The 13,214-nt window shown below is 37.7% G+C and overlaps 1 protein-coding gene across 1 annotated transcript; it reads left to right on the top strand.

The window, feature by feature from the left end:
- Positions 1–743: 743 nt before the first annotated feature.
- On the top strand, positions 744–13,214 carry TNNI2 (troponin I2, fast skeletal type; the record flags this gene model as incomplete). The annotated part of the gene is given in 7 exon segments (XM_015827331.1): positions 744–828; positions 2,365–2,396; positions 6,487–6,528; positions 7,967–8,095; positions 9,742–9,831; positions 10,829–11,005; positions 12,809–13,214. Coding segments are annotated over 6 exon segments (542 nt in total), but the record flags the coding sequence as incomplete, so codon positions are not given.

Raw genomic sequence — 13,214 nt, 5'->3', positions numbered from 1 at the left:
TTACTTAAGATAAGCTAAGATAACCTTTATTGTCATTTTTATACTGTGGGCACGATGGCACACATCAAAAATGAAATTTAGTTGCCCACTCTCAAAGTGAAACACATACATGACACACACCTAAACATACTATGAACAACATATGTATAGACCCACATCCCTACATATACGTAGCAAATAAATATGAAATACTGTCCATCTTGAATATATAACGGAAGGAGGAAGCTTGAGAGTTCACAAGGTTAATGCTGTATGGAATGAAACTCTGACATTTCATGAAGAACTGATCACACCAACAGTGATGTAAGAGTGTCTCGACAGCGAGATGCGTGGCGTAAAAATTTAATAAATAAAAAATAAAAATAAATATCTGTGTTCGGCCTAATCTACCTCTCTCTTCCTAAGGAAGGATGTGTACAACTTAGATAACACGCACGATTAATGCAAAGTTCAGTGTGTGTATCTTCTTATCCCTCCCATTCACTAGATTAATTTTCCCCGCTGTTGCCTAAAATCAGTGACTGACCCACCCATAAACATTCCTATTTCTCTTTAGGAGGATTGCCTGATAGAGCGGGGTGCCTGATTTCTCCAGGGCTCCTTGAGGGTTTCCCAACCTAACTGCATTAACCAAGGGTGGCGATTTGTATTTCTGGATCCTTGCACTCTATTGGTCTGAGGAAGGCTTCATGCCCTTAAAGAGAGATTTTTTTTTGCTGAGCTGTTTAAGAAACCCATTTATACCTCCGGAGGAAGCCGACTGCTTGTGGCTTGCCAGTCGAACCTGCCCTCCCACCAGCGCTCTCTGTTTTTCTCCTTGGGACTTGGGTGAGCCCTTTGCATGTCTCTTACTCATCTCACTTTACCTTTAAGAGAATAAAAGGAAGGAATAGAAGTGCTCCGGTGCTTAGATTAACAGTGTGTGCTTGGCTGAGTGAAAGGATCTAAACATGAGCATTGAATCAAAAAGCTGTTCTCCATCACCTGTCAGGACGTCCAGTTTCTTCCCCAATCCCCAGTTTTAACCTACATATTTTCATCCGACATTCTCCCCTCTCCGTTTCTTGCTGCTCTCACTCCTTTCAAGAATGCCGGTTTTGTGGCACTTCAGGAGGAAAATGCTTACATTTCTTCTTCACTCCTCTATTCTAACTCTCATATGTTAAGTAAGAAAATTGAAAAATATAAATCTGCATGCTAGCTAAATTTACCTGGGTTTGTTTGTTTGTTTGTTTTTTCTTCACCCAGCCTTGTCAGATGAGGAAGCTTGGCCAAAAGCATCAGTTTTTGCTTTTCCAAAAGAAGTTTTGGGGCAGAATGAAATTGAAGGGATGCTCCGTTCAAGAAGCAATCTGAGGCTGCAGGCAGCAAACACTAAAACTGCTTGTTCAAAGGGAGTGGGGAAGTTATCACACTTGGCTGCCTGTCTTTTTCACATTTGCTGGTAAAAAAGTAAATTAGAAGGGAGAGATTGCTTTTCATTTTAGGGAGGCCAAGCTGTGCCGCTTTCCCAAGCTGTGGGCTGACATTTTTTGTCAAACTTATTGTCACTCATACTTTGGGCTCATGTCGTTGCCACAGTGACTCCCTCACAACTCGTGTCATTGGGACTGGAAAAGGCTACAACCCAAGGAGACAGCTGCAGTTCCTTACAAGCCATTTTTAGAAGCACTTTCTTCTCGGATATGTGATAGGTCCTACACATTTTTAGGATAAGATTTCTTTTGGGAGTCTTGCCACCGCCTTCTGGATGTCCTTGCTAGGCAACTTTTAACTGCTCATCTTATTCCAACTCAAAAGGACATTGGTGGTGACTGAGGCTAGCATAGAAAAGGACACCAGCAGCTTCTCACTAATAAGAGAAAATGTCACCTTATCATCCTCATATCCTTCAAACACAAGTAATGCCTAAAGTTATAGTTATGCACTGCACTAGTGAGCACACCCATAGTAATCAGTATGCAAACATTGACTATAGAAGATGCCATTGGCCAAGAATCCTTACAATAAATATAAGATGTTGGATTAAATCTCAAAACATGTTTTGCTCCCCTGTACGAAAATATCCCCTGCCATAAAAAAATGCTTGCAGTTGTTCAAGCAGACACTATTTCTAGGAAAAAAGAAATAAAGCTTGGGAATGTTCTGAAAGGCTTAGTGGACCATGGTTTTCTCCAGCTATGATTAACAACACATTTGGCTGCTGTCCATAGATGTGGTAACTATGTCTCCACTCAACAGAAGGAGAAGAGTTAGGGAAGTAGTTATCACCCAATTGGTTTTCTTTTTAAAGCAGTGTCCAATAATAACTAATCTGAAGAATTCAATTTTATTAAAAAGTTTATTCCTTCTGCTTTATTGCAGGGTCTCATCAACAAAACCAAGATGTCTTCAGAGTAAGTTGGTCTTTGCAATATGGATTTTTTTAATGAACTAGAGATTCAAATGTTTTTAATTCTCAATTTTTTTNCCCAATTGGTTTTCTTTTTAAAGCAGTGTCCAATAATAACTAATCTGAAGAATTCAATTTTATTAAAAAGTTTATTCCTTCTGCTTTATTGCAGGGTCTCATCAACAAAACCAAGATGTCTTCAGAGTAAGTTGGTCTTTGCAATATGGATTTTTTTAATGAACTAGAGATTCAAATGTTTTTAATTCTCAATTTTTTTAAAAAAAAGAATGATTTTTTTTGTGTGCCCCAATTCACCTGAAGTTCTGGCATGTAGAAAATGTTTTTTTTTAATTCTTATCTTCATCTAGAGATGGAAAATGCGTTTGCCGTTATGGAATTCCTGCACTGAACTTTTTCCTCTGCTTTCTTTGTTCCTACCTCGTAACCTTTGGAAATATTTCATCAGTGTTGCCTTTAATGTCTCATGGTTGTTTTTTTAGATAATGGTGCCTATATTTCATTTTCAGACCTTCAAACTAATAATCTTTTTTTCCCCTCCCTCCCTTCTTTTCTTCTGGTGACCATCTCTTCTTTTCTATCAGTGAAGAAGTAAGTTTTTCTTTGTTGATTGTTCTGGGGACTCAATTTGGAATTAGAATATGATTAACTTGATAATACCATCGATCTCTCTAAATTTTCTCTTGGATAGAAAAAACTGAAGGACAATGAATAGTTGATAGTTATAACAGATCTTCTAGCTTCTTCATCTTTTCCTATAAATGCCAGTTCAGTTCAGTTATATTACATAGTTATTATTATAGATTAGTAGTCACCCCCCTAAACACACACACAAACAGACACACACACTGTATACTAATTTAGTTAAATCTGGGTAAAGTCAATCCTGCTGGGGTAAGACTTGTTTTACACTGAAGCCCTCTATTTCTGGCCCAAAGTCCAGCTGATATGACATCACTGTTCCCAACATTGCATCACAGTTTCTTGGGTGATAAAAAAAACAGAATCCAGGAAAGCAATCTATGCAAATGAAGAGGAAGGGCTACATACACAGGATGAAGGCTTATGTTTAATAGCTAGATCAAAAGAGCTGGGCTGTAGATGAGACTGTTCCCAACATCTTACTTTTGGGAGTAAGATCTTACTTTGATCTTACTCCCAAAATTAAATAAAGTGCTGCCATTTTGGGGATATACTGTCATAGCAAGGGAAGGTCTCCTTCCCATTTCTGATAGTAGATTGCATATTCTTTTTGAAACATCCTGCAAAAGGGAATGACATTCAGTAATGACTCCTTATTGTTAAGTACAATGAAATCGATATTTTAGGTAGCATACAAGTAAAATATTTGGATTACAATAAATTCCCACCCACTGCTCCTCTCCTTCCATTTCTTGGAGTGGCTATTTCATAGTATCAAATGGGAAGCCGTTGATATAGTTCATTGGAGTTCATGCTGACCTCAGTACCTTGCTCAGAGTGAGGCTCACACACTGGATCCAGTGTGGCTTTGCCATTCCAAAGGATTCCTTTATGTTCTTGGGGGGTAAAGCTTTTGGGTAATCTGAAGAATTATGAACAAACAAAGCTTTGCTTTGAGGAGTCCCAAAGCAAAAATTTAAGGACTAAAGTAAGCCTGTTCCACCCTACCATGCAAGAAAGCAGCTGGAGCAGGCCCCTAGGCATGCTTCAGGCAAAGATGATTTGCTTTAAATCTTTTAATACCTCAGAATTCTGCACTCTCAAGACCCATTGGAAGCAGTGTATGTTGACTGCACACCCAGTGAAGGAACAACAGCTGTAGCAGTAAAGCAGGGGAAGAATGATGCAGCCCTTCCTGTTTTTAAAGAGTCTCCTTGGACCACTCTACACACTGCATGGACCAGATAGCTTTACAGTTATACAAGTCATCCTGCCAAACACAGCTTTCCTTATATAATAAAAAGCTATTAAAGCAACTTAAAAAGCTTAAATAGACAATACCTCAAGGGGTTCCTTCTCTCCTGGTGACTATCATGGCACTGTAATAAGGCAATCTGTTTTCTTATAAATTGTGTGGGTAGACTTGAAGGATTTGCAAAGTTGCTATCTGAAGAGCTATTAAAGGAGGACGTAGGATGAAATCAATTGTCAAGTTCAAGCTTCCTTCTTTAAACTTCCATGTCGCTCACCTTAATAAGAACTAAAAAAAAAAATACAAGCTTAAATCTGCAGATGTTTACAGGCTCAACTAAAAAGCTGCTAGAATATATGCAGCCCACCCCTCCCTGTTATGCTTCCACAATTCCTTTTGCTACAGTTGGAATCCTGTTTTCCAGAGCAAATTTTTAGTAGCAGAAGAATTTGCTCTATCTCTAATGATATTTGTTCTCTTTATGTAATTGCTTTGTAAATTATTTGAAGAATTCTAGACCAACAGCTTTTCTAAGGTCGTGTATTACCAGGAGGTATTGAATTGTTGAAAGGGACATAAAAAAATCATGATTAGTTTTTTTTTCTTCCCAACCTTCTTACCTTGAATTGAGCTAGATTATGCCAAATAGTAAGTTGCATTCAAATATCCAGTTTAAACCAGTAAAGAAAACCAGTGTGTCAATACAAACAAGCTGACAGATAACAATATTACAATACTTGGCTGCATTCTCAAAGGTTTCATAGGAAAAATATAAAATATATCATTTTCATAAAGAGAATGTAAATTAGCTGCTTCCTTTGACAGAGTTTAATGGTAGATTCAATTCCAGCCTTTAGCAATGATTGGAAAAACTCTAACTTGAGTGTCATAATTCTTTAGTAGAGCACATGTATGCATACAGGAACATCCTGGCATTCAGTTCTGGGCATTTCCTTAAACCATTACTGCCTTTGGACCAAAATGTCAGAAAAAGGTAGTGTTTCACTTCCAGAGAAGTAAAATTATAGTATAAAACTTAAGTCTCTCATTAGCATAATTTATGGGAAAATTATCTTTACTTCTGTATAACATGAAAAATATATGGGTATAAATATGACAGAATTTATGGAAATCAAATTGGGAAAGCTCCAATTGAAAACCCAACATCAACTCTACTAAACTAGATGGACCAGTGATCCAGGTTGGCATAAGCAAACTCTTTTTGTGTTCCAGACTCAACATAATACACTGAGCTCAAACCGAAGGAGTTCTCAATCTAATAATTCAGAGAATATAATACAGCTCTTTTGATCTGCATCTAATTAAGTCTCTTTAATGTACAGGGTTTCTTTTTTAATAGCTTCAGAGCTTCCATTTTGTTTAACCTCATCTTTATTGAATTGGATTATCTATACACAAGAGGAGCTGCTACACAATTGGTTTCTGGAACAGCCATCTTAGAGGAAACATATAACTACAAATGATAGATTTGACCAAAGCTTACTAAAGTTGAGCCAAGTCTTTCCATGGCTTTCAAAAGGCCAAATTCTGAGCTGAAGCTGTCCACATACTGAAGTGACCTTATCAGATTTCTTAAACATTCTTAACTTGGATAAGAGGCCATCGAATGAATGTGCAACAAGCAGCACATGAAGCAATTGAAAACATGAGTAACTATTCCCATTACACCAAACCATTAGAGACAAATACATGGTTGCCTATATTTGTAGGCAGCCATATATTTTGTAGAAGTTAAATTTGTAGTCAATTTGTAGAAGTTAAAGTTCTTAAGTTAATACAATTCAAGGACACATTTTGACATCTATATTAGCTGATTTGAAAAAAAGATAGCAGGAGTAGAAATAGGATAATATTAGTAGGAATCAAATTTTGATTTGACTATTTCCTGTCCCTAGAGTGTGAGGGACTGTAATTCAATCTTCTCACCACTTTGAATTGTGAAAGCAAGTCTGAGAAAAGAGAATTTTGAATAGCAAGTGGCAGGACAGAAGAGAAGTGGGTTTATCATCTACTTCAACTATGGATGTTATTCTTGGGCTGCTATCACATGTTTACATGGGAAGGGCAGTCAGATTTCTAGGAAATATGCATGCAAAAATGTGGCTCATGGAAAAGGTACTGTCAAAGCTCAAAGTCTTCTTTTTCTTTTTCCTAATTTTAGAAAAATAAGAGGGCTGTCACTGCCCGCCGGCAGCATCTCAAGGTATATATATATTTATTATTTGTGGAGCTCCTTTTAAAAAGCTATGCTACTTTAATGTCTTCTTGCCTTTCTCTCTAGAGCAGTGTTTCTCAACCTCGGCAACTTTAAGACGTGTGGACTTCAATTCCCAGAATTCCCCAGCCAGCATAGCTGGCTGGGGAATTCTGGGAGTTGAAGTCCACACGTCTTAAAGTTGCCAAGGTTGAGAAACACTGCTCTAGAGAAGAAGGAAGGTAATTGTGAGAAGTCCTATGCCATGCAGCATTTCTCTTCTGGAATGTCTAGCAAAACACTCCCCCAAACAATGTCTGGGCACCCGAGACAGAAGAAAACACGTATACAGATATCTGCTGTCACTCATTAGCAAAGAATGTTTCAAGTTCTTGAACAGTTTAAGGTTTCTGTCCCATTTTCAAGCATAGGAGCTGCGGGTTAGTTGTGACAGTGACAGTTCTGACAATATTTTAAATGCAAGTCTGGCCCAAGTGTTAGGAGTGGATTTTCATTCCCTTCCCTCCAAATTTAAAAGAAGAGGGCAAGTGAGGAAGAAGTTTCTCCCCATACCAATTACCTTCCATGCACCCCATTCCAACAATGCATTTTGCTCTTGAGGTCATTTCTGATATCAAATTAATCTCAGGGGGGAAATGCTCTGGAAAGAATCTACAACCAGTAACCTACTGGTGACTGGGAAAAGCTTCTTGCTTATGGACAAATTCATTATGTTACTACGATCAGACTTTCATTCCATCTTCCTACATGACTGGGGTATTTCTTTCGTTAAACTAATGGACATTGTGCTTAACACCTAGTAATGATGAACATAATTAATAATCATGAATAATTACACGTTTAATTTTAAACACCTTCTATTGAGACTCGAGTGATTGTGATTTGCTGAAAATCTGTTAGAGAATTCCTGGTGTAACCTCACCATGAATGAACATTCTAGACATAGGAATGGAGAAATGATGGTCTTCATATTTTGTTGAACCACAAATAGTAACAATCCAGCCAATTCAGCCAGTGCTGATGGCTACTAGGAGCTGTAGTTTGGTAACATCTGGAAGACCATAGATCTCCCATTCTTGTCCTATGTTTTACTTCTTAGATCAGGGGTCTTCAAACTTGGCCCTTTTATGACTTGTGGACTTCAACTCCCAGAATTCCTCAGCCAGGCACGCTGGCTGAGGAATTCTGGGAGTTGAAGTCCACAGGTCATAAAAGGGCCAAGTTTGAAGAGCCCTGTCTTAGATAAAGGACCACTATACTGATTCTGTTCTGTGCTGCTTTCTAAGCCCTGACCTTTGTTTTGATGTTAGCAGAGGTGATTGCTGTTTTGGGCACAACTATACACCTTATGATGCCTTCCCTTCTCTTCTTTGACAAATACTTTTTCTGCCAATGTAATTTGACTTCCTCCAACATTATCTTCCAGAGTGTTATGCTCCAGATTGCCGCTTCTGAGCTTGAAAAAGAAGCTATAGCTCAGGAACAAGAAAAAGCCAATTATCTTGCAGAACACTGTCCACCTCTGCACATGCCAAGTTCCATGCAAGAACTGCAGGTAATGATTTAATCCCTTTCATCCCATATGCAAGAACAGGAACATTTAACTTCATGTGTAATGCATTAGTTGATTTGCTGATTTGATCTGACAATTAGTTTCTTTCCACACTAGGTTTTTGCAAACTATAAAGAGTAAAGACCCATCATCCCCAAATTTAATATATGTTCTTAATTTGGCTTATGTGATACTATAGGCTTAGGCCTGACTGTCAGTGGGGAGGAGAGAAATGATTATTGCCCCAAACTGAAATTTATATGCTTGTATTAGGGAGCAGGGCAGCATTTATGTGATAATGTCAATATGCTAAAGTTGCATTTTGATCCAACTACAGTTTGCTGAGGATGCTTCTCACTGTGGAAGGACCAGTGATGAAGAACCTTTTCATATAAAGATGTGCAAACTTTTTTGGTCCATGAACTGCAAACCAAAAGCCTAACTCCAAAATATTGGGTGTATGAAGCCAAAACTAGATTTGAAAAAATTAAACTTATATAAGGGGTGTCTGCAGGGTATAATTTAAAAAGTCAAGATGGTAATTACAATGCCCTGTAGCACATAATAATAATGCAGAGCTTTGATCCCATCTTGTGGATGCCATTTTTAAAAACTATCTCTGTGGACATCTTTGCTTATGTTAACCGGAATTAACATGAATATTCCTCTTTCTTAATATTTTTCCCTTTGGTTGCATCCAATAAGAAAATTCAGTGGCAAATTTTGGAGATATAATGTCACATTCAATGCTTTGGGGGGAGTGTTTGAAGTTGTGTACTCTTATCTTAGACGATACAACTATTATTACTTATAGGTTACAGGTACAATTACAGTGAGACATTGGGTTACAGCTGTTCATATTTTTATGGAGCATTCCCTTCCATTTCTTTCCTTGATTGAGGACCTCTGTTTTTAAAAAGTAGTTACATTCATTCTCCCCAATGTCCTGGTGTGTTCAGATCTCATGTGGTTTTATTTTATTTTATTTTTTTATGGTATTTGAATCTCAAAGTAATAGCAAATTAATTTCTGAAAGGCAGCTCCTCCTGCTTCTTCTTCAGCCAAACCAAATTGAATGCCCTTGAAAAAAAAAATCAAAACATTGACCACAAAGTGACAGGGAATCTCATCATTTATTAACTCTATTTATGCCTTACTTTTCTTCCCAGAAGTCCATGCTATGCATATACATCTGCCAGGTAGTCTTACATTTAAAAACATCTTTAGGCACCTAATTGTTTTGATCTAACAGTTAACTATGTCACATCATTTCAAAAACTGAATAGTTTAGGCTAAAACTTTACCAGTCTGGATTATGCAGATGTATATCCCATCTCTAAAGACACTGTTGGCTTGGTATACCTCACGTTTTCTCAGTGTGATGCAGGACCGATTCACTACATCTTTACCTCTTTCTTCATAATTATATAATTTTACTTGACTTATAAAGAGGATATTCACTTAATTCCAAGAATCAAAAGAAAATAACGATGTAGAATAGACTGAGTAATTCTGAAACTGCACATCTACAGTAGACATATCATCTCTCAAATACAAGCCTGCAGAAGAATTAGAAAGGTTGGCATTAAAAAAAAAGTTAAGTAAGTTTGAGCAACCTTCTTTAATAATATCTTGTTCTTTCTCAACAGGAACTGTGCAAAAAACTTCATGCTAAGGTAGAGGAAGTTGATGAAGAAAGATATGACACAGAAATGAAATTACAGAAAACTACCAAAGAGGTAATTATTTTACTACAGCATCCATACATATGCTCTATTGAGTGTGTGGGCAATTTATAATCATTTGTGTCTAAGTGGGTTGAAATTTGCTGTGGCCATGGGGAATGGGGTTAAAATAATAGATAATAAATCAAATAGATGCAATTGAATGATGCAATTAAAGCCACACCCCTTTAAATATTTAAATATTGTGACACATATACTGTAGAAAAGGGGTGAGTCTGATCACATGGTTTGGGCTACCAACTTGACTTTTTGGATACCCTCCTTTGCTCAAAGTAGTGTAGGCTACTTTGACATTGCAGCTAAATATGAGCTGGAAAAATCGAATAGACAATTTTTTTTATTAAATAGCTGGACTGATATTCCTAGATAGACTGTATCTTCATTGCTCATCTTTTCCATTTTAGTAAACATTTAAGATATATACCTAGTAAATGTAAGTGGGCTAGAAAAACACTCAGAATATATGCATCCACATCAACAGCAAAAAACAAAGTATGGTAGGGGTGTGTTTGTGTATACACACACACATACACACACACACACACAAACATAAAATTCTAGTTACAAAAAATACACAGAAGCAAAATGGTTAACCCAGAGGAAGAGCCATGGGAAAATAGTTGAAGCCTTTTTTATAATATACAGATTAATTGTGAGCTTATTTATTTGAAGAGGTAATTAAATTCCAAGCACAGGATTATAAAGAAGACATTTGAGGTTAAGGTGCAAAGTGAGGGGGTTTCTATGCATTTTATTTCAGCTGATGCAGAACTGCCTGTGTGTGATTTTCTGTAACACTTCTAGCATTATTTTCCCTTTGTCTTCACAAGCACTTGCTCCTATAGTTTCAATATACTTACATTTAGTCAGACTCTCTTCTGACTATGGATTGGATTCCTCTGGCAGCTCTTTGTTTAACATTTGATTTTGCTTTCCTTTGCCATTCTTGGCTTCTGTTTTGTCATTTGGGTACTTTCATCTCTGTCTGTAGCTTGAAGATTTGAGCCAGAAACTGTTTGACCTGAGGGGCAAATTCAAGAGGCCACCCCTGCGTAGAGTCCGTATGTCTGCTGACGCTATGCTGAGGGCCCTTCTGGGTTCCAAACACAAAGTCTGCATGGATCTTAGAGCTAATCTGAAGCAAGTCAAGAAGGAAGACACTGAAAAGGTACCTATAGCTGAAAAGTAGTAGTTTTTGTGGGTTGGCTTTTGAACTAAATGCATCTCTCAAGAATTTCACTGCAAACCACCAAATAACGTGATGGCTTGGGTATGTTAAACTTGTGCTCAGCCATCTATCATCCTCAATATTTACCCTTGGCTGTTCAGTCTAATATTTGAGGGAACTGGGTCTGTAATAAAGAGAAGGAATCAGAGAGATGTGGTAGCTGTCTTCCACAACTTGAGGGACTATCACAGAGAAGGGGGGGGGGGATCAACCTATTCTCCAAAGCACCTGAGGGCAGGACAAGTGGAAGATGATTAAGGAGAGGTCCAACCTAGAACTAAGGAAAAATTTCCTGACAATTAATTAGTGGAACTGCTTGCTTCCAGAGGTTCCAGAAGTTGTGGGGGTTTTCATTGGAGGTTTTCAAGAAGAGACTGGACAGCCATTTGTCCAGAAAGGTATAGGGTCTCATGCCATGGGCAGGGGGTCAGACTAGAAAACCTCCAAGATTCCTTCCAGTCTTGGTATTCTATGTTCTACATTCCAATACCGAATGAGTACACTGTGTGCTATAGTTAGATATGCATTAGATCAGGGAAGGCTTTCAAATCAAGGTCAAAGTAGAATCCTATGTCGTCTAAGTAAGGCCAATCATGCTTACTAGCTATTTGATTATATTTGCTGACCTGCAAATAAAATGAAATACTTAACAATACACTAAATGACTTATCATTTAAAATAGAGGTCATAGTTAATATAATCATTTTTTTTAAATCACCTCCTCTTTCTGCCTAATTGTCATTTAGGGCTTCCTGCTAGAAGGATAATGTTATTAAAATATGATAGTCAATAAGTGAAACACAGAATAAAATTAGATATTAATAATTGTTTCAAGTTCCATCAGAACTGATAGATCCTTCCTTCCAAGAAAGTCTCCCCATGAGTTTTCCAGATTGCATCCAGGAAGCTTGTCATGCAGATTTCTAGAGTGGCAGCAGCTACAAATTGTGTCATAACATATTGAACATAGGTACATTAGATTATAGATGGACATAGATGATAGATGACGGATGAAGAGAGAGAGAGAGAGAGAGAGAGACAGAGACAGAGAGAGAGACAGAGAGAGAGACAGAGAGAGAGAGACAGAGACACACACACACACACACACAGAGACAGACAGAGAGAGACAGAGACACAGAGAGAGACAGAGACAGAGACACACACAGAGAAAGACACACAGAGAGAGAGATATACAGTAGATACTGAATATTTTTAAAAGACTTCTAATAATGAAGATTCCAAACATGGTGTTATAAGAGAACTGGAAGTTGAGACATTCAGCTTGCAGCTTTACCATCATAATGTGTGAAGTCAACCATTGTGGAATGTAAAGAATAATATATAGTTTACTGCATTGTATGAACCATGGTGTTTCATTAAAAAAACTATGACTTACTAAAGTTTGTAAATGCAGTCAGTGATGGTAAGAATGGGCTTTCTGACTGTAATATATCCAAAATACTATAGAGTTCTCAGCAGGATAGGCAGTTTTAATTTCTTTCCAATTTACTGTCTGTTGAACATTTCATTCTTTTGGAATGTGTTGGTAAGCTTCCAGCTTCCTTGATGAAAACTTGTGAACCACCACAATAAATATTAGCACATTTGACGGTCATCTGTGAGTGAACAGAGGGTTTTTCTCCCCTGGGAGACATCATATCAATAAGGCAAGGGTTGCCCCCTGCATGAGCCCTGTCAAAGGTACTATCCAAGCATAACATTTTATCTCCTGTCTTCCCATAGGAGAAGGACCTGCGTGATGTGGGTGACTGGAGGAAAAACATTGAGGAAAAGTCTGGAATGGAGGGCAGGAAGAAGATGTTTGAAGGCGAGTAATAAGATCTGCTCAACTCTACAGTCCAGTCCTAACGCCTATCCAAATCTTCTGCAAACTTTTACAGCGCTGTTTTTGGGATGACCTTACTCATGACACAGTTGCATTCATAGTGCAGCCCACCATACAGAGCCTACCTGCTGTCTGACCCCTTTTTATTTCTGGGTACTACGTCACAAGATCCTTAAATACATTTTACAACAAAGGTAGTTGCATGAGCTTCAACTATTCAGTCTTCATTAACTCTTGTCATTTGGTAGGATCTGGTGTTGCAACGTGAACTAAAACTGATGTAAATAAAGCTTTGAAAGTATG

This window comes from Protobothrops mucrosquamatus, unplaced genomic scaffold (assembly GCF_001527695.2).
Source record: "Protobothrops mucrosquamatus isolate PMUCROS unplaced genomic scaffold, P.Mucros_1.0 scaffold_214, whole genome shotgun sequence".
Classification (NCBI taxonomy): domain Eukaryota; kingdom Metazoa; phylum Chordata; class Lepidosauria; order Squamata; family Viperidae; genus Protobothrops; species Protobothrops mucrosquamatus.
The sequence above is the reverse complement of the archived record's forward strand: the minus strand, read 5'-3'. Positions and strand labels throughout refer to the sequence as shown.